Source organism: Hemitrygon akajei, chromosome 18, assembly GCF_048418815.1.
Source record: "Hemitrygon akajei chromosome 18, sHemAka1.3, whole genome shotgun sequence".
Classification (NCBI taxonomy): domain Eukaryota; kingdom Metazoa; phylum Chordata; class Chondrichthyes; order Myliobatiformes; family Dasyatidae; genus Hemitrygon; species Hemitrygon akajei.
Genome location: NC_133141.1, coordinates 3,541,789 through 3,561,780, shown reverse-complemented (window position 1 = coordinate 3,561,780; position 19,992 = coordinate 3,541,789). Strand labels below are relative to the sequence as shown.

Sequence of the window (19,992 nt, the reverse complement as noted above, 5' to 3'; positions counted from 1 at the left end):
AGAGAGACTGAAGAAGGATGAGGCATAATTTTAGCTAGTTGGATGGGTTGAAATGTGTTAATAGTTCTCACATTAAAGTATAAGGGTAATGAACTTGAAGCATGTATGGGACTAAACTTTAAGATGCTTGGCTCACAGATGGGTGGGGTTGGCTGCTTGATGTTCCAGAGTTCAGATGTTTCGAAAGGGATGAGTGGCATTGCTAATTAAGGATAATATCAAAGCTACAGAAAGGCAGACAGTTGAGTCAGTGTGCGTAGAAGTCAGAACAGGAAGGGAACAGTCACTCCATTGGGAGTATGCTCCAGTACAAGAGCAGATAAGTAGGCAGATTTTGGAAAGGTGCAAAAATAACTTGTCATTGGTGACTTCAACTTCCCTAGAATTGATTGTCACCTCCTTAGTGCAAAAAGTTTAGGTGGGTAGTAAATTCCTGACAGTATCTGGACAGGACAACCAGAGGGGAGGCCTTACTGAATCTCATACTAGGTAATGAACCTGGTCAGGTGACCTCTTGTGGACAACTGCCAGACCTTTAGCATACCCGTTGAGAAAGATAGGAGCAGATAGTATGGGAGAATATTTAATTGGGAAAGGACTTGTTATAGTATTAGCAAGAACTTAGACTATAAATTGGGAACAGATGCTGTTGGGGAAATGCGGCGGAAATGTGGGGGCTGTTAAAAAAACACTTGCATGGGGTTCTGGATAGGTTTGTCACATTGACAAGGAAAGGCCGGTAGGATGAAGAAATGATGGTTGATCAGAGGTGGAAGATTTAGCCGAGGAAGAAGAAGGCATACTAAAGGTTTAGAGGCAAAAATCAGACAGCTCTTGAGAGTTGTAAGTATCCTGGCAGGATCTTAAGCGATTTAGGTGAACTAGAAAGGGACATGAGAAAGCCTTGAGTAGGAATAAGGAAAACTGCAAGGCATTCATGAAGTTCATGAAGAACAGGAGGATAACTAGAGTGAAGCTAGGACTGCTCAGGGATAAAGGAGGAAACGTGTGCCTGGATTTGGAGGAGGTAGGGGAGGTCCTTAATGAAGACTTTCCTTAAGTATTCACCAGTGAATACTGAAGAACCTTGAAGTTTGTAATAACAGCAAGGGGCAGGCTGATATGCTTGAACATATCAATGTTAAGAAAAAGGCAATGCTGGTGCTTTTGAAAAATGATGGATAAGTCCCTGGGGATTGACATGGTATACCCAAGTTACTACGGGAAGCAATTGAAGAGATTGCTGAGGCATTGATGACCATCTTTATGTTCTCACTGATCACAGGAGCACCAGAGGATTGGAGGATGGTAAGTGTTGTTCCATTGTTTATGAAAGGTACTCAGCATAATGCTGGGACTTGTAGACCAGCAAGTCTTGCATCAGTTGTGAGCAAACTAATGGAGAGGTTTTTTTGGGGACAGGATTTGCAAACATTTGGGAAACCACTCTTATTGGGGAGATGAGCATGGCTTTGCGGGGCACAGGTTGTGCCCCACGAGTCTGACTTTTTCGAGGAAGCGACAAGACAAATTGATAAAGGTAGCATGGTGGATGTGGTGTATATGAATTTCAGTAAAGTGTTTGACATGGTTTCCTATAGTAGGGTCATTCAGAAAGTCAGCAGGCATGGGATCAATAGAAACCTGGGAGGTGGATTCAGAATTGGTTAGCTCGCAGAAGGCAGAGGTTAGTAGTAGATGGTGTTTTCTGCCCGGAGGCCTGTGACTAGTGAAGTTCCACGGTGATCTGTTCTAGGACCCCTGCTCCTTGTGATTTTTATTAATGATTTGAATGAGGAACTGGAAGAGTGGGTTTGTAAGTTTACAGGTGGCACGGAGGTTGGTGTTGCAGGTTACAATGGGATGTGGTGCTGGCTGAGAAGTGGATAATGGAGTTCAGTCTGGGAAAGTGTGAAGCAATATACTTTGGAAGCTTGAACTGGAAGTACAAGGTTAATGGCAGGTTTCTTAGCGGTGTAGATGACCAGAGGTATCTTGGGATCCAATTCTATAGATCCTCCAAAGTTGTTTTGCAATTTGATAAGGTGGTTAAGAAGGCGTATGGTCTATTTGCATTCATTATTTGGAGGATTGAGTTCAAGAGCTGTGAAGTAATGTTCCTGTCTGCGCATTGGATGGCATCTTTGCCGTTTCTTAAGCATTTGTCTGTTTTTTGAGGCTGAATTGCTAGCTCAGTGCTTAACGCAGCACTGATGGAAAGTGTGCAAGGAGCCGGTTGGATTCAGACCTGGGACCACTTGCCTCCAGCCGGGTTGAGGTAACGTTGCAGCTCTAAAACTCTGGTTAGACCACACTTCGAGTATTGTTTTCGGTTCTAGTCTCATTATGGGAAGGATGCTCTAGCTACAGTGCAGAAGAAATTTGCCAGGATGCTGCCTGGATTAGAAAACATCTTATGAGGGTAGGTTGAATGAGCTAAGGCTTTTCTCTTTGGCGCAAAGGAAGACGTGAGGCATCTTGATGGAGGTCCCGATGAAGGGTCTTGGCCCAAAATGTTGACCATTTATTCCTCTCCATAGATTCTGCATAATCTGTTGAGTTCCTGCTGAATTTTGTGTTACTCTGGATTTTCAACATCTGCAGAATCTCTTGTGTGTTTTTTTTAATAGATGTATAAGATTATAAGAGGCATGGATATAGAGAACAGCTAGTGCTCCTTCGGTATGGTAAATACCGAAGGACATCCTTTTAAAGCAGGGGTTCCCAACTTGGGGTTTACAGACCCCTCTGTTAATGTTAGGTGCTCATGGCATAAAGGTTGGGAACCCTTGTGTTAAGGTGAATGGAGAAAAGTATGTCAGGTATGTTGCTTTTACACGGTGGTAAGTATACTGTTGGAGATGGTGGTAGAGTTGGTACATTAAGGCCATTTAAGAGACTCTTGGCATGTGGATGAAAGAAAAAGATAGTTGTCTTGATCATAGAGTAGGTTAAAGGGTCTGCACATCATTGTGGGCCACAGGGTCTGTATTGTGCTGTACAGTTTTATGTTTATATTTTGCACTGAAATTAAATGTAGAAACTTTTACTGCATTATTAGAGGAAACATCCTCTACATAGCACCATCCAGAGACAGAGAAGCAGTTTCAGCGACAGGTTACTATCGATGCAATGCTCCTCAGACAGGATGAAGAGGTCAATACTCCCCAATGCCATTAGGCTTTACAATTCTACCGCCAGGACTTAAGAACTTTTTTAAAGCTATTATTAATGCTTTTTGAGATAGTGATTTAGATGCATATCATATTTTTTACTGAGTTAAGTATTGTATGTAATTAGTTTTGCTACAACAAGTGTATGGGACATTGGAAAAAAGTTGAATTTCCCCATGGGGATGAATAAAGTATCTATCTATCTATCTATCTTATTTATGCCAAGTCTAGGACATGTGCTAGTTGTATAATTACTGTATTGAGAATTTCATCTAGAATATTTAATTTGCCAATTTTATTGTGGGAGGGAAATGGAAAAAGGAAGTAAATTGGTTGCAAAAACAAAACAACATTGATCATTTTAACTAGTGTAGGGGATTTTTAAAACACTGACGTTAGAATGGTAGGTTAATTTTTAATCATTGTGGCCAGTTTCTCCTGTTATGCCTTTGGTATGTAAATAAGCATTTAGTATCATTTTGCTGCAGGTGTTCTGAGATGATATTTTTTTTAAAAATGCTTCAGATTTTCCACATAAAGTAGAAAATACTGGGTAGGCTTTAAGACTACTTGGTCTGCTTTGAATAATCAAAATACTTCTGGCTTTGAAATCTCATTTGGACAGTAAACCTCAATTGACACAGCAGCTGATTTTACTGATATCTACTCTTGCCACTTCAGCATTTAATTATAGAAGTAGTAACCTGATTACACAATTTCCTCTTTTTTCACTTGTGCTTTTGTTTGGGGGGGAAAAAAAGAGCAAAATGCAATCATCAATAATGCAATAAATAGGAAAAATGATTTGAAATGGACAACGAAGATAGTATTGGAGGCTGGTGATTAGTCAACAATGCTGGAAAGTGAACAGACTGGGAAGTGCCTAGTCAGTGTTATGAAAGGAGCAAAAACCTCATTTACTATCCATACTTTTAAAGATATTCAATGAACTAGTGTGTTTTCTCAACGGCTCCTCGGTAGAGATCGTTAAGAACACCAAATTTCTTGGTGTTCACCTAGCGGAGAATCTCACCTGGTCCCTCAACACCAGCTCCATAGCTAGGAAAGCCCAGCAGCGTCTCTACTTTCTGCGAAGGCTGAGAAAAGTCCATCTCCCACCCCCCACCCCCACCCTCCTCATCACATTCTGCAGAGGTTGTATTGAGAGCATCCTGAGCAGATACATCACTGTCTGGTTCGGAAATTGCACCATCTCCGATTGCAAGACCCTGCAGCAGATAGTGAGGTCAGTTGAGAAGATCATTGGGGTCTCTCTTCCTGCCATTACAGACATTTACTCCACACGCTGCATCTGCAAAGCAAGCAGCATTATGAAGGACCCCACGCACCCCTCATACAAACTCTTCTGCCTCCTGCCATCTGGGAAAAGGCACCAAAGCATTCGGGCTATCACGACCAGACTATGTAACAGTTTCTTCCCCCCAAGCCATCAGACTCCTCAATACCCAGAGTCTGGACTGACACCAACTTGATGCCCCCTACTGTGCCTATTGTCTTGCTTATTATTTGTTGTAATGCCTGCACTGTTTTTGTATACTTTATGCAGTCCTGGGTAGGTCTGTAGTCTAGTTTTTTTGTTGTTTTTACGTAGTTCAGTGTAGTTTTTGTACTGTTTCGTGTAGCACCATGCTCCTGAAAAACATTGCCTCATTTTTACTGTGTACTGTACCAGCAGTTATGGTCGAAATGACAATAAAAAGTGACTTGACTATAAGCAAGTGTATTTAAGGGGCTTGGAAAGGAATTGTAAGGAGTTTGCAATGATGAGCATTTTTGTATAGAAAATGCAGGACATCCTGCACTGAACATGAAAGATTAAGAAAAACAGTTGATGTCCAAGAATTTATTAGAATTCGGTCTTGGACATCCTAGTACACAAGTCTTGAGAATACAAGAGAAACACAAATTGTTAATACTTGGGTTTGGGGCTATATGTTGTTTCAGCTTCATGGGATTAAAATGGGGCACTAATGAATGCAATGGGTTTAAGTGTATTTTTTTTGTATGGCATGTAATAAAGATTGAACTTGATTGCTGAGAAAGTGTTGTGCTGAATTGATGGCCAAAGTATTAGCAGTTTATGAATTTGAAAGTATAGGCGGATGTAATTTGATTTTTAAAAAAAGTGAATTTGTGTATCAAGAACTTGGGTAAACTACCTTCATTTTTACCCTAGAGACTATTTGTGGCATTTGTAACTATATGGAATAGATAGTACAATTTTGGATGTGGCTAACAGTAATTTCTGCTTGTGGTTAAATTAATTCTTTCAATCTGTTTGCAAGAGTTTTTGGCATCAGTGGGAAAACTTTTTTTCTGTGGGCCTTTCCATAATTTTCTTTTGTCTTGGTATTCATATTTGATATCCTTAATCTGTATCTGAATTTCCATAGATTCTGAAGTGCATTATGAAATGTGTATTTTTCTTGTATATACAGAAATAAATTGTTGCTCAGTTGGTTTAGAATTGGTTTGCAGTAGTGGTTGACTTTGGAATTGCCTGCATTCATGCCATGTAGAATTTGTAGTAGGTTTTAAGGGTACAGTGGCTGAAATTTCAGACTCACCACCTTAGTAAATTCTGAAGTGCTCTTTGAATAATTTAAAAGTTAATAAGATACTGATAAATGTATTTTCAGTACTAAAAATAGTGATCATTGTAAAATGTTAAGTATCTAGCTAAGTTTTTAAAAGTTGATTGTATTTCATAGGAAGGGGATGTATTATAGGATCTGATCATAAGACATAGAAGCAAAATAGGTTATTTTGGCCATCTGATATGCTCCTCCATTCCATCATGGCTGATTTATTATCTCCCTCAACCCTATTCTCCTGCCTTCTCCCTGTAATCATTGATGCCCTGACCAATCAAGAATCTAATAACCTCTGCCTTAAACGTATATAAAGACTGTGGCAAAGAATTCCACAGATTCAGCACTCTGGCTAAAGAAATTCCTCCATCTTTTTTCTAAAAGGACACCATTCTATTCTGAGGCTTATGTTCTCTGGTCATAGATTCACCCACCATAGTAAGCATCCTCTCCACATCCACTCTATCAGACGCGCTTCATATGACAAGCCATTCAATCCTGGAATTATTTTTCATGAACTTCCTTTTTAAACCCCCGCCAGTTTCAGCACATCCTTTCTAAGATAAGGTGCTCAAACCCCTCACCAGTGCTTTATAAGGTTACATCCTTGCTTTTATATTCTAGTTCTCTTGAAATGAATGCTAACATTGTATTTGCCTGTCTCGCCGCAGACTGAACCTGCAAATTAACCTTTAGGGAATCCTGCACAAGGACTCCCAAGTCCCTTTGTGTCTCAGTTTTTTGAATTTTCTCTCCAGTCATTTCTTCTACCAAAGTGCATGGCCATACACTCCCTGACACTGTATTCCATCTGCTACTTTGCCCATTCTCCTAAACTAAGCCCTCTGTAGCTTCTCTACTTCCTCAAAACTACCTGCCCCTCCACCTATCTTCATTTCATCTGCAAACTTTACAACAAAGCAATCAATTCCATCATCCAAATCATTGACGTGTATCGTAAAAAGGATCCGTCCCAACACAGATCAGTGTGGAACACCACAAGTCACTGAGAGCCAACCAGAAAAGGCTTCCTTTATTCCCACTCTTTGCCTCCTGCCAATCAGCCACTGCTTTATTCATGCTAGAATCTCTCCTGTAATACCAAAGGCTCGTAGCTTGTTAAACAGTCTTGTGTGTGGCACCTTGCCAAAGGCCTTCTGAAAATCCAAATACACAATATCAACTGATTCTCCTTTGTCTATCCTGCTTGGCACTACAAGAATTTGAACAGATTTGTCAGGCAAGATTTTCCCTTGAGGAAACCATGCTGACTACAGCTTATTTTGTGTGCATCCAAGTACCCTGAGACCTCATCCTTGATCATTGATAACAACATCTTCCCAACCACTGAGGTCAGATTATTTGCCTATAAGTTTTGTTTCCTTCTGCCTCTCTCCCTTGAAGAGTGCAGTGACATTTGCAATTTTCCACCCTTCTGGAACCATTCCAGAATCTCCCTCCTCATCCTTTTTCTAAGCAGACATCTCTATTCTGAGGCTATGCCCTCTGGTCTTAGACTCACCCATTATAGAAAATATCCTCTCCACATCCACTCTATCCAGACCTTTCAATGTTCAATGGGTTTCAATGAGATTCTTCTCTCTCTACCCGCCAATCACCCCCCCCCACCCCCGCAAAATTCTTTGTAACTCCAGGAAGTACCGACCCAGAGCCATCAAACACCAAACACTCCATGTTAACCCTTTCATTCCTGGCATCACTGTCATGAACCTTCTCTGGACCACCTTCAATGCTAGCACATCTTTTCATAGACAAGGGACCCAAACTGTTCACAATACTCAAGTGTGTAAGTGGTGGTCTGACCAATGCCTTGTAAAGCCTCCACATTGCATCCTTACTCTTGTATTCTAGTCCTCTCGAAATGAATGCTAATATTGCTTTGCCTTCCTTACCCCTGACTCAACTTGCAAATTAACCTTTAAGGAATCCTGCACTAGTACTCCCATGTCCCTTTGCACCTCTGATTTCTGAATTTTCTCCACTTTTTGAAAATAGTCTAATCTTTATTCCTTCTACCAAAGTGCATGACCATACACTTCCCTACACTATTGTCTGCTACTTCTTTGCCCATTCTCCCAATTTGTCCAAGTCCTTCTGCAGACTCCGCTTCCTCAACACCACCTGCCCCACCACCTATCTTTGTATTGTCCACAAAACTGTCAATTCCATCTTCTAAATTATTGACATAAACAAAAAATAAGTGGTCCCAACGCAGACCCCTGCAGAACGCCACTATTTACTAACAGCCAATTAGAAAAGGCTCCCTTTATTCCCACTCTTTGGCTGACTGGCAAGAGGCAATCATTTATCCATGCTACTGGTTGAGTATACCTTATCAAAATTTCAAAATCAGAAAAAGTCCGAAATGCTTCGAATAAGGAGTACTCAGTCTGTGGTATCTTTCCTGCAATACCGTGGGCTCCTGTTAAAGAGCCTCACATGAGGCTTCTTGTCAAAGGCCTTCTGGAAATTCAAGTATACGGCCTCTCCTTTGTCTATCCTGCCTGTTATTTCATCAAAGAATTCCAACAGATTTGTTAGGCAAGATCTCCCCTTAAGGAAAATATGCTGACTTTGGCCAATAATATATATTTTTAATATAATATGCCTCTAACTACCCCAAAACCTCATCAATAATGGACTCTCGACTTCTTCCCAGCCACTGCAGTCAGGCTAACTAGTCTACAATTCCCTTTCTTCTGCCTGCCTTCCTTGAAAAGTGGAATGACTTGCAGTTTTCCAGTCCTCGAACTATTCTAAAATTTAGTGCTTTTTGAAAGATCATTACTAACACCCCTACAATCTCTTCAGCTACCTCTTTCAGAACCCTGAGGTGTCATCCATCTAATCCAGGTGACTTGCCTATCTTCAGACCTTTCAGCTTCCAAAGCACTTCCTCAGAAATAGAAATCAGTCATTTCTGCCCCCGACACTTTTGAATTTCTGGCACACTGCTAGTGAAGATTGACACAAAATACTTACTAAGTTCATCCACCATTTCTTTGCCCCATTACTACCTCTCCAATGTCATTTTTCTGTTGTCCAGTATCTATTCTTGCCCCCTTTTTATATTGTTACCTAGCTTACCTTGATATTTCATCTTTTCTTGTAGCTTTTTTAGTTGCCTTCTGCTGACGAAATATATTTGGTTTGCATTGGGGATATTTTCTGGTTAAAGCATCCGTTTGATGGGTTCGGCTGGCTCTGTACTTTTAAGAAATTTCACCTGATGTGGATAGTATTACTGCCTGGGCAATATTTGGTGTTTTATCCTCCAAACTCCCAAAAAAAAGTACACGGGAGTTACATGAGATTTGCAGCTTGGTCAAAAGGTAACTATTAAACATTACTGACATCAACGATTGACATTCATGCTAAAGTTGGTTAAGTGATCAAGATCCAGAATGTTTTGAGGCCAAAATTGGAGGGGCACATATAACTTGAAGAATTATAGGGCTGAAATAGTTAAGAGTTGGAGAAGGTCAAGGCCATACAAGAATTTGGAAATATGAAATTAATTTGACCCTTTGTTTAGCCAGAGAATATTGTAGGTTGAACAAATAGACTTGAGATAAGTTGGGATATAAACAACTGAGAGATGACAAGGGCTAAGGAAACTGGCATAGAAGAGCTGGAATCGGTGTGATCATTTTGAATGCCAGGGCAGTCCCTGGCCAACTCCTGCTTTGCTTTTTTCTTGTGAAATGTGGAAATTCTCTTACCAGAAATTAATCTCTGACCTCAGCTGTGTTGAAAGCAGAAGTAGATGACCTGATATTGCAGAAACTGCGGCTGAATTGTTTTGGTATTGTTGGCAAATATCTGCATTCACTTCCTCCCAAGTTCCAGTGCGGAAGCCTCTATCCCAGTAGTTTCACATTGCCATATTGAAAATGGCCCTTGTATCCCTACTTTTTCTTGCCTATTAACCTCTACTTGTGCCTATATATTACCTTAAATCTATCTTGTGACTTTGCATGATTTAACCTTTCTGGAAGCCAAAATGTATCTGGCTTCCCTTGATCCATTCTGGTCAAGACTTCACTGCAAAACTCTAAAAGGCCTTTGGACCACATCTTTTTTGTATTCCAAAGTAATCACTGTTCATTTATCTTCCTTGCTAATTTCACCTTATTTTCTTTGAATCGACCAGTACTTGTGTCCATCCCGTGATATCTTTCCTCTGTTGGGATATACTTTTGTTGAGTTTTTGTCTTCCACCTGTTGTCTACTCTTGCCTGCTAATGTGCCCTTTCCACTTGGGTCATTCTCATCCTATAATTTTCTTTAAGCTAAATGATTGTTTCTACCAAGTTCCTCACAGACTGAATTTTTTAAAAAAACACTATCATCCTGTGATCACTAATTCCTAGGGCATCTTTTATTCTGAAGTCATCCATTAAGGCTGCATAATTATCCATTAAGAGATTCAAGATAAAGTGTTCCTGGTCAGCTGCATAACCTGTTACTCTAGGAAGCTGTCTTGAATGCACTTTATGAATTTGTTCTTGTAGCAACCCTTAAACTTAATTTGCCCAATCTACCCATTGTAGTAAAATCCCCCATTGTTAATGCATTGATAAAAGTGTCTCCATAATTCATTGAAACTTGCAGTTAAGAAGTGTGATTGTTTCTTGTATAATTGTACTTGTATCTCCTCAAATCAAGTAGTCTGTGCCTATGCACAGCAAAACCTGTACATTGTCTTGGCATAGGCTGATAAGTAAAAGTCACAGCACAAAAATACCAGGCCGTATTATTTCTATAGAGAGGCTAATCCTAATCCTTGATACCTGATTACTATCACCTAGTTGCCCACCGTCTTCTTGGAGATCCTCACTGGCTACAAACAAGGTGGGTCTGTCGTAAAAATCATATCAGAGGTTGAATAACCTGCCTTGAACGACTTGTTCTGCTGCTCAATTTACAGGTGCAAGTTGCAAATTTGATGGAATGCTTTCCTCTTGCTTGGATGATGTAGATCCGACAACTTTTAGAGCTCAAAACCATCTAGGACAGGGGTTCCCAACCTGGGTTCCATGGACCTCTTGATGGTATTGGTCCATGGCATAAAAAAGTTGGAAACACCTGATCTAGGACAAAGAGGCCTACTTGATATGTGCCAATATGCCACAAATGTTTGTTTCCTCGGCCATGTGCTTTGCCTTGCCTTGCCAATTCTATCACCACCTAAAACTGCAATTTCTATCCCCAGAAGTGAAGGGAAGCAGGTTCATGGGAAACACTTTTTTATAGGTGCTTTTTTTCAAGTTGCAAATCATTTTGATTTACAATTGCATTGCCAGGCCTTCATGGTCGGTCAAAATCTAGGAACAATGACGCAATATCGACTGTACAATGGTTTAAGAAGGCAGCTTGCCGCTGCTATCTAAGGCATTTAGCCTTGGGAAATGTTGGATCTTCCAACAATTCCCAGCTCCCAAGAATGAATGAAAAGAGCAAAAGTGTTTCTCAATCCATACTAGTTATTGCATTGTTATTTGTGGGTACTGGCCATATCTGTAACATCATAACAGTGACAACCTATGTTCAAAATTACTTCATGCAGCTGTGGAACAATCTTCATCTGTCATGAAAGCCACTATATGATTACAAGACTTTTTGCCTAGGGAGTTCTAACTTGAGGTTGTTAGCTAAAGAGATGGGAATAAATAAGAATTTTTTTTTTGAGTGAACTTCGAGGCTAAAAGTAAGTTCCATTGTCGCTTTAAGAAGGAAATTAGATGTTAAATTTCATAAAGAAAATCCCATTCCTGTATTGCTGTGCAGATTCCTATGATATTTCAAAGCACCAGGCTATCTTCAAACTTGTACTTTACTGACATTACAAGGTTGCTTTTCACTAATCAAAGAGAACCACCTTAATTTTTTGACCTGCCACATAGACTCCTCCACTTGCAGTAGATCCCATCTTGGTGATTTATTTTGCAGACCAACACCAAATGCATGATGCTGCTTAATCTCATCAAGGGACTAGGTATAATGGAAAAGAATTGCTTGTTTAGACCATGTCTGCTAAACTTTCAGCATTCCTGTATCATGCTTGAGTTTTGGAAAGAAGACTGTCCAGTGGATTGACCGGGCATTTCTGTTTAGGTGATAAACACAAAAGGATTGTTGCCCATATCTTCCCACCCCCCCCCCCCCAAATAAAGGACTGCTGTGATATACTTTAAATTTAATTTTTAATATGGTCATCTTCAGCGATTCATAATGTTCTTCTTTCCATAATTGCCAGCAGTTCTCTCGCGTTCTTGATTCTAGTGACCATTGTTTTGCCTGGAGGTTGATAGCAAGTAAGTTCAAAAGGCATCACAGGTGGGTGTAAATATGTTCTTGTAAAATGTCTGTTTTGGGGTTTTCAATGGGGATCTTTGAATAGAGGCAATCCTAAACACACCACTCATTTCCCAAGCCAACCCTAAACCATATCTTCATTGAACTGGTAAATAAATGTATTCCTATTAACTGCAATGTTTCTAAATTAAGTTTTGAGTAGAATGTAGGGAAATGGCTTGATTCACTATTTGTAGTGAGTAGTTAAAATTTCTTTTGAGAAGGTATGTGGTACAGATTGGAATGAAATCTCTCAACTAATGTAATTGTTTTGTTACAAGACACACTCTTACTGTGCTTATCTGAGTGTTCTCAATGCTGAATTTCCAGTTTATGTATAATTAGATAGAGCAATGACTGACTTGTGTTTGACTGTTCTGTTGTAGGTCATGATTCAAACATTTCTGATACTATCTCTGGTTGCTGGTCTGGCTTCATCTTTAACTTGCCCAGATGGCCACCATTGCGGAGATGAAGACACCTGCTGTAAGACCAAGACTGAAAACTATTCCTGCTGTCCTTTGCCCAATGTAGGTTATGCCCTATTTATTCTACTTAAATAAATCATTTCTGGTGATTCATTGGGCTTTTTCCCTTTTTAAGTATGTTGAAATGCTTGTTATTTACCATAGAGCCACTAAAGTTATGTCCCACTGAAGAAATTGGTAGAAATTTGGAACTTATCAAATAGTAATTGATACTAGGTCCATTGGTTAATCTTTTGCTGACCAAAGGTTTGATGGAATATGTGAAACTAGGTAGGTATATGAAAACTGGTCATCCATGAATTCAGTTAATGGTGGAACAGGCTGTAGGAAATAGCCCCCCAGATTTGAAAGGAACAGCGTTTGTAATTTGCTGTCAAACAAAATATTTTAACCTTTCTGTCTCCTTCATGTGATTTTTTTTTTTAAATCACAATTGCAGTACAATATCTTTGCTAATTTATAAACGTTGTCAATGTATTGATTGCAATATTGTCTATGAGTATAACAACCAAAACAATCAATTTGATTAGATTTCCTTCCACAATGACCCATTTTTGATTTTCCTTTACATGAACAGTTGTGAATTACGATTTCCTCTACAACTCATTGCTGTAACAGGTTGAGTTCTGAGTTTCATTTTGCTCTTTTCCCCTCAAATGATGATTGCATATTTCCAATTCAAAACTTAGTTCAGGCTAAGAAGTTGCACCTTTTCTCTGACTCTCATTGTAATATTTAATCACTGTACCTACCTTTAGCTAAGGAATTTGATTTTTTTTTAATCTAGAGAATTGGAAGTTTGCTCCTGAATCCAGAGAGGTGTTTGCCTGCCTATTTTAGCAAATTTATTCAAATTAAGAAAGTTAATGCCAAGTTTGTTACTTTATGTTGATTTTGTCTACGTCTGTATTTGAAAATTGTTTTCTTATGATTGATGGTGTAAAACATGATATATTAGCCTTATAATCTAACCCACATTTTTTTAATGATAGAAAATTTCTCCAGGGCTTCCAATAAATTAAGTTGTCAAGTTTGTCAACTAATGCCTGTAGTTTTCACATCCAGTGTCTGCTGCAGTAATTGCTCTCTTCAATCAGAAAAATCACAAACAATTAAGAGTATATTTCTGTATTTAAGTATAGGTAGCTCTCAAATGTCACTTCCTTTCATTGACATTCCTAGATTTATTTTAATCCCTAAATCTATAAATAATAGTGGTATTTTCTTTGTTTTTGGGCAGTTTTTTTTTTTAAAAGGTGTGCAATAGTTGATAACATTGTCCCTCCCAGGAATGACTTGGCAAAAAGTGCATCTTTAGTTCTGTAAACCTTGCCATGCAAACGGGGTTCAGATCTTAAGCTTTTGAAGATGTTTAAATTGAAGCCTATTTTACAATGCCACTAGTGGCATAGTTTATAGAAATCTGTTTCACTGTTTGATTCTCTCTACTATCTGGTAAAGTGAAATCAGCTTTGAAAAGCTTCAGTGAGCATAAATGAAGCTTAAATCCTTTTGGTCTGCCACCTGATACCACTTTTACAATTGTCCATTGCATTTTATCTGCCTGAAAAGGCTTTGTTCCTAAATCATCATTTTTCCAAGCACTTGCAAAATCAAAAACCCAGAAGGAGTGTGCTGCGTCTGTGCTTCCTCCTCAGTGCTCAGTAGTGATGAGCTGCTCTGAAAGCCTGACTGGAAGAATCAATTCTTGACTTTTCAAGTGAGCTGGATTCTGTATTGAATGATGGACTGAATGTCTCGAGAGCCAGATTTCAGTAAGGGAAAATTGGCTGCTTTTCTTGTACATTGTCTTTTGCCTAAGAGTTGCTCTGTTCTTTGCCCTCTCCCTCCCCACTGTACTTTATTGCAACATTAGATAAAGAAAACCTTTTTTTAATTTTATTGAGGGACAGTGCAGAATAGGCCTTTCTGGCCCTTCAAGCTTCACTGCCCAGGAACCCCCCCAGTTATGGCCAGTGATGTTGTGGGGGTGGAATTGGACTCTCTGATGGTGGTGTCTGAAAAGAGGATGCTGTCCAAGTTGCATGTCATCTTGGACAACGTCTTCCATCCACTCCATAATGTACTGGTTAGGCACAGGAGTACATTCAGCCAGAGACTCATTCCACCGAGATGTAACACTGAGCGTCATAGGAAGTCATTCCTGCCTGTGGCCATCAAACTTTACAACTCCTCCCTCGGAGTGTCAGACACTCTGAGCCAATAGGCTGGTCCTGGACTTATTTCCACTTGGCATGATTAACTTATTATTATTTAATTATTTGTGGTTTTACTTTGCTATATTTCTACTCTATTCTTGGTTGGTGCGACTGTAACAAAACCCAATTTCCCTCGGGATCAATAAAGTATGTCTGTCTGTCTGTTAACCCTAGCCTAATCATGGGACAATATAGAATGACCAATTAACCTACTAACTGGATGTCCTTAGACAGTGGGAGGAAACCAGAGCACCTGGAGAAAAACCATACCTTCCACAGGGAGGACATAGAGTCCTTAACGATGATGTCAGTATTAAACTCTGACACCCCAAGCTGTAATAATGTTATACTCTCCACTACACTACCATGGTTTGGTAAAGTTAAGAACATTTGAACAAAGGAACTAACAGAATAAATTAATGCAGGCTAGACCGTGATGCTGTGGCTTGAAGCCATCTTGATAGTAGATTCTTGTGTCTCAACCGTTTTAAAGTAATGGAATCAGGATTCCTGTCAGAAGCACTATTGTACCTAATGTAGTTTATGTGAGAATCTATCATAACTTCAGCTCAGGGCAGAAGTCCCGTAAATGTAATTAACCAACAACTATCTCACGAATTATTCAAGTTCAATGGTTAAACAATGAAATAGTTTCATGGTTTTTACATGGTTGTGACTGACCAAAACTGGCTATACATTGGATTTGCCAGAGTCCAAATACATAATTTTTTTTAAAATGCAGGTGCTGAAAACCAGAATAAAAACGACGCTGGAAAAACTCACTAGTAGCACAAGATTCTGCAGATGGTGATAATCCAGAGTAGAAGCAGCACGCAGTGCTGGAGGAGCTCAGCGAGACGGGCTGCATCTAATAAGGGGGATAAACAGCTGATGTTTCAGGCCAAGACTATTTCTTCAGGACGAGAAAGGAAAGGGAGGAATCTAGAAATAAAGGATGGGAGGAAGGGAAGTAGTACATGCTGACAGGTGAGATCAGGTGAAGGGGAAGGTAACGCACACCTATGGCAGGGTTTTGGCCTGAAACATTGACTTTACTCTTTTCCTAGATACTGCTTAGTCTGCTGAGTTCCTCCAGCATGTTGGGTGTTGCTCTGATTTCCAGCATCTGCAGATTTCCTCTTGTTTGTGAAGGAGAAGGTAGGTGGGGGAGGAGGGATGAAGTAAGAAGCTGGCAGGCGATAGGTGGAAGAGGTAAGGGGCTGAAGAAGGAATTTGGTGAGAGGACAGTGGGCCATGAAAGATGGAGGGGCATCAGGAGCTGATGGACAGCTGAGAAGAGAGGGTGAGGTGGGGGGAAGGGAATGAGGGGGTGTGATTACTGGAAGTTGGAAAAATTGATGTTCATGCTATCAGTTTGGAGACTAGCCAAACAGAATATGAGGTGTTGCTCCTGCAACTTGAATGTGATCTTGTCATGGCAGTAGAGGAGGCCATGAACCCACATATAGGAAGTTGAATTGAAATGGTTGGCTGCTGGCTCTTCTGGCGTCAGTGTTTGTTGAAGCAGTCCCTAAACTGTCAAGTCAGCAGGTCATTGGCATACTTTTTAGTAACATTGTTAATTTGTTGTTTTTCTCTCTGACAATAAATTAAACATTTCCTTTTAATTACTTTTATAAATTCTCTCAATAACATCTTTTCCTTCTGCACTTGATTTGCATTAAATTCATAACTGTTCACTAAACAATCTGCAAATATCCTGTTCATGAAGTTCGCAATAACTTGTCAAAAGTGCTATTTGCATAATATTTGGGAGTTGGAGGAGCAAGGGCAGATTTAATTAATGATTCGACTCATTTGAAAAGCTAAAAAATTATTTAGAACTACTTGTATATAAGCACTTTTAAGATGATATACATAATACATAGGCTGGTGTATTTTCCACTTGGGTTGTCATGTTTCTCTGTTGCAGGCGGTTTGCTGTTCAGATATGTTGCACTGCTGCCCTGAAAATACCACTTGTGATTTGGTACGTTTAACATGCGTTAGTCTGACTACTGTACCCTGGATGGAAAAAATCCCAGCGACCCACACTGGAACAACCCAGGTAATTCAAAGATGTTTACAATTATGTAGTTCTCTGTTGTAACTTAAGCAATTTAAAAACTTGGCAGTTATGCTCTGAAATGTATGAACTTATTTTCAAGCCTAAATTACAAATTATATTTTGACCAAATATATGGTGTAGATTTTAGAATTGTTATCATCTCCATTTTTCTCTCTTCAGTGATCCATATATTTTGAGCCACAAGTGACTTAGAATGCGAGAAAGCTGGTGGAACACACAAAATATCACCTCATCACCCCCACCTTTTAATATTGACTATTTTCTTTCTTTCTATCTAGTCCTGATGAAAGGTCTTGACCCAAAAGTCAGCTGTCCATTTCCCTCATGGATACTGCCGGATTCACTGACTTCTTCAGTCTTTTGTGTTGCTTTAGAAATAAGGAACTAACTTGAAAACTTGTGTGTTATCAATAATTTAATTTCTCCTGGGCCATCTGGGGTTTTCTGATCAGTTGAAGGTGACTCAAGCTACTTACATTCAGGTTTAAAAAAAAAAAATGGGTATTATAAATGTTGAAGAATTGATCTGTGACCTAGCCTGAATTCTATCATTTCTATCATTTTCATCATTCTATCATTGATTGATATGCAATTACAGACTTTCTGCATGATTGCAGTGTATTTGGGAGAAATAGCATTTACTACTAACCGTATAGGGTTCCTCTTGTCGTCTCCTACCGCCCCACAGCCTTCGTGTCCATCAAGGTAATCTTTTTCTCTCCCCCCCCCCCCCCGCCCCCCCAAAGCTTTCTGCAGGGATAGCTCCCTATGCAACTCCCTTGTTCCTTCCCACTGATCTCCCACGTGGTACTTGTCCTTGCAAGCAGAAAAAAGGCCACACCTGCCCCTACACCTCCCTCATCAACATTCAGGGCCCCAAAGAGTCCTTCCAGGTGAGGTGACACTTCTCCTGTGAGTCTTTTGGGGGTCATCTGTATCCGGTGCTCCCAACGTGGCTCCAGTATATCAGTGAGACCTGACGTAGACTGGGAGACAGCTTTTTTGAGCACCTGTCTGCCAGAAAAAGCGAAATCTCCCAGTGGCCACTCAATTTAATTCTACTTCCCATTCCCATTCTGATATGTCTATCCATGGTCTTCTCTGCTGTTGCAATGAGGCCACACTCATTTGGAGGAGCAAAACCCTGTATTCCACCTGGGTAGCCTCCAACCTGATGACATGAACATCAATTTCTTAACTTCTGGTAATTGTGTACACCACCTCTTCCCCACCCCCCAACACAAATATCACCATTCCCACCTTATCTCCTTACCTGCCCATCACCTCCCTCTGGTGGTGCTCCTTCCCCTTCTCTTTATTCCATGTCTTCTGTACTGTCCTGTCAGATTTTCCCTTCTCCAGCCCCTTGTCTCTTTCACCAACTTTCCAGCTCTTTGCTTCACCCCTCCCCCTTCCCAGTTTCACCTACCACCTTGAACTTCCTTCCCTCACCCCACCTTACTCTGACTTTTTTTTTTCTTTCAGTCCTGATGAAGGGTCTTGACCCGAAATGTTGACTGTTTACTCTTTTTCCATAGATGTTGCCTGGCCTGCTGTGTTCCTCCAGCATTTTGTGTGTGTTGCTACCAAATAGAGCACATTTTGATCCTGTTGTCTGTTTCCTAACATCACTACGATGCCTTGATGAAGCCAGTGACACAAGCTCAAGAAACCAGTTTTGTCTATGAGCAGCTGTAATTCAGTTGTAGACTAGCCACTGAAAGTACTGCAGCATGTTCTTTGATCCAAATATTGTCCTTTTTCTAAAAAATGTAAACAATTATAACATATAGGAGCAAATGTCACAATTTTTGCTTATTGGGTAATCTGAATCTCCTGAGCTATTGTCAGAGATTGTCTTGGAGGTTAAATATTTGCTTCTGAAGATTAATAATAGGTTTCATGTCAATATAGATGCTTGGCTCAAAACCAGTCGCGGTCCCTGACAAGCAAAACGTTTTGAAGAATGGGAAATGATTGCTTGTATTCTCTCTAATTCTAGTGGGTGAAAACAGAATCCATCCCCCTGGTACAAGCAGGAACAGCGAATGCAGTGACTGAAAATGTGTGTCTGGATAATACTGAATGCCCACCTGAGTACAGTTGTATGCCTACTTCTAAAGGAACCTATGGTTGCTGCCCACTTACTGGAGTAAGAATAGTTAATTGAATAGCATCCTTAATGATACCTGTTTTAATTATGCACAAAATTACGTCCTTTTCACTAAACTACTTGCACCATAACTTGTTGCCACCAGCTTAATGCAAGTAAAATGTAATGGCAAACTTGTTCAAACTTGTAAATGCTTTTACATTGGAATCTTGGGTTCTTTTTTCAATTTACTTTACATTAAACTGTTTTATCTACTTGGATTATTACTTTTATTTAGAATTGCAGTGCCTAACAGTCCCTTTCAGCACTGCCCAGCAACCCTCGACTTAACCCTAGCCTAATTATGGGATGATTTACAATGGCCAATTAACCTACTAATTGGTATGTCCTTGGACTGTGAGTGAATACCGGAGCACCTGGAGAAAACCCCCACGTTCCACAAGGAGGGCGCACAGATTTATCACAGATGCTGGAATTGAACTCCACACTCCGTCCTGAGCTGTAAATGCATTGTGCTAACCGCTACACTGCAGTGGCATTATAATGTATATATTTTTTTAATTAGTTTTAATTTTTCTCTTTTCTGTCAAGGCAACTATTTGCAAGGATTTGGAGCATTGTTGTCCAAAGGGATACAAGTGTGACCTTGGCAAAGCTAAGTGCAAAAAGACTGGATTTGAAGAATTGCCATTGGTTTCTGGAGTAGGAAACTTGCGTACTGCTGAGATTGAGCTTTGTGGCAACATGTCCTGTTCCGAGGGATATACCTGTTGTACCTCTAATGACTTTGGTTGGGGATGTTGCCCTATGAAAAATGTAAGCCCTGAATGAAACTACCTTTTTACAGACTGTTTTTGCAACTATTTGTGCTAATGTAACAGCTATTCTTCATAACTAATTTTCTCTGCATACAAGACCAT

General features: G+C 39.9%; 1 protein-coding gene across 4 annotated transcripts in view; it reads left to right on the top strand.

Annotated features, from left to right (window-relative positions):
* grnb (granulin b) overlaps positions 1–19,992 on the top strand; it is an 82,929-nt gene that overhangs the window by 12,258 nt on the left and 50,679 nt on the right. For all 4 annotated transcript variants that reach the window (XM_073070664.1, XM_073070667.1, XM_073070666.1 and 1 more), the window contains exons 3-6: positions 12,550–12,693; positions 16,804–16,938; positions 18,962–19,111; positions 19,664–19,888. In XM_073070664.1, coding sequence (XP_072926765.1) covers positions 12,553–12,693; positions 16,804–16,938; positions 18,962–19,111; positions 19,664–19,888 — 651 coding nt within the window. In that variant the 5' untranslated portion in view covers positions 12,550–12,552. The remainder of the gene's footprint in view (positions 1–12,549; positions 12,694–16,803; positions 16,939–18,961; positions 19,112–19,663; positions 19,889–19,992) is intronic.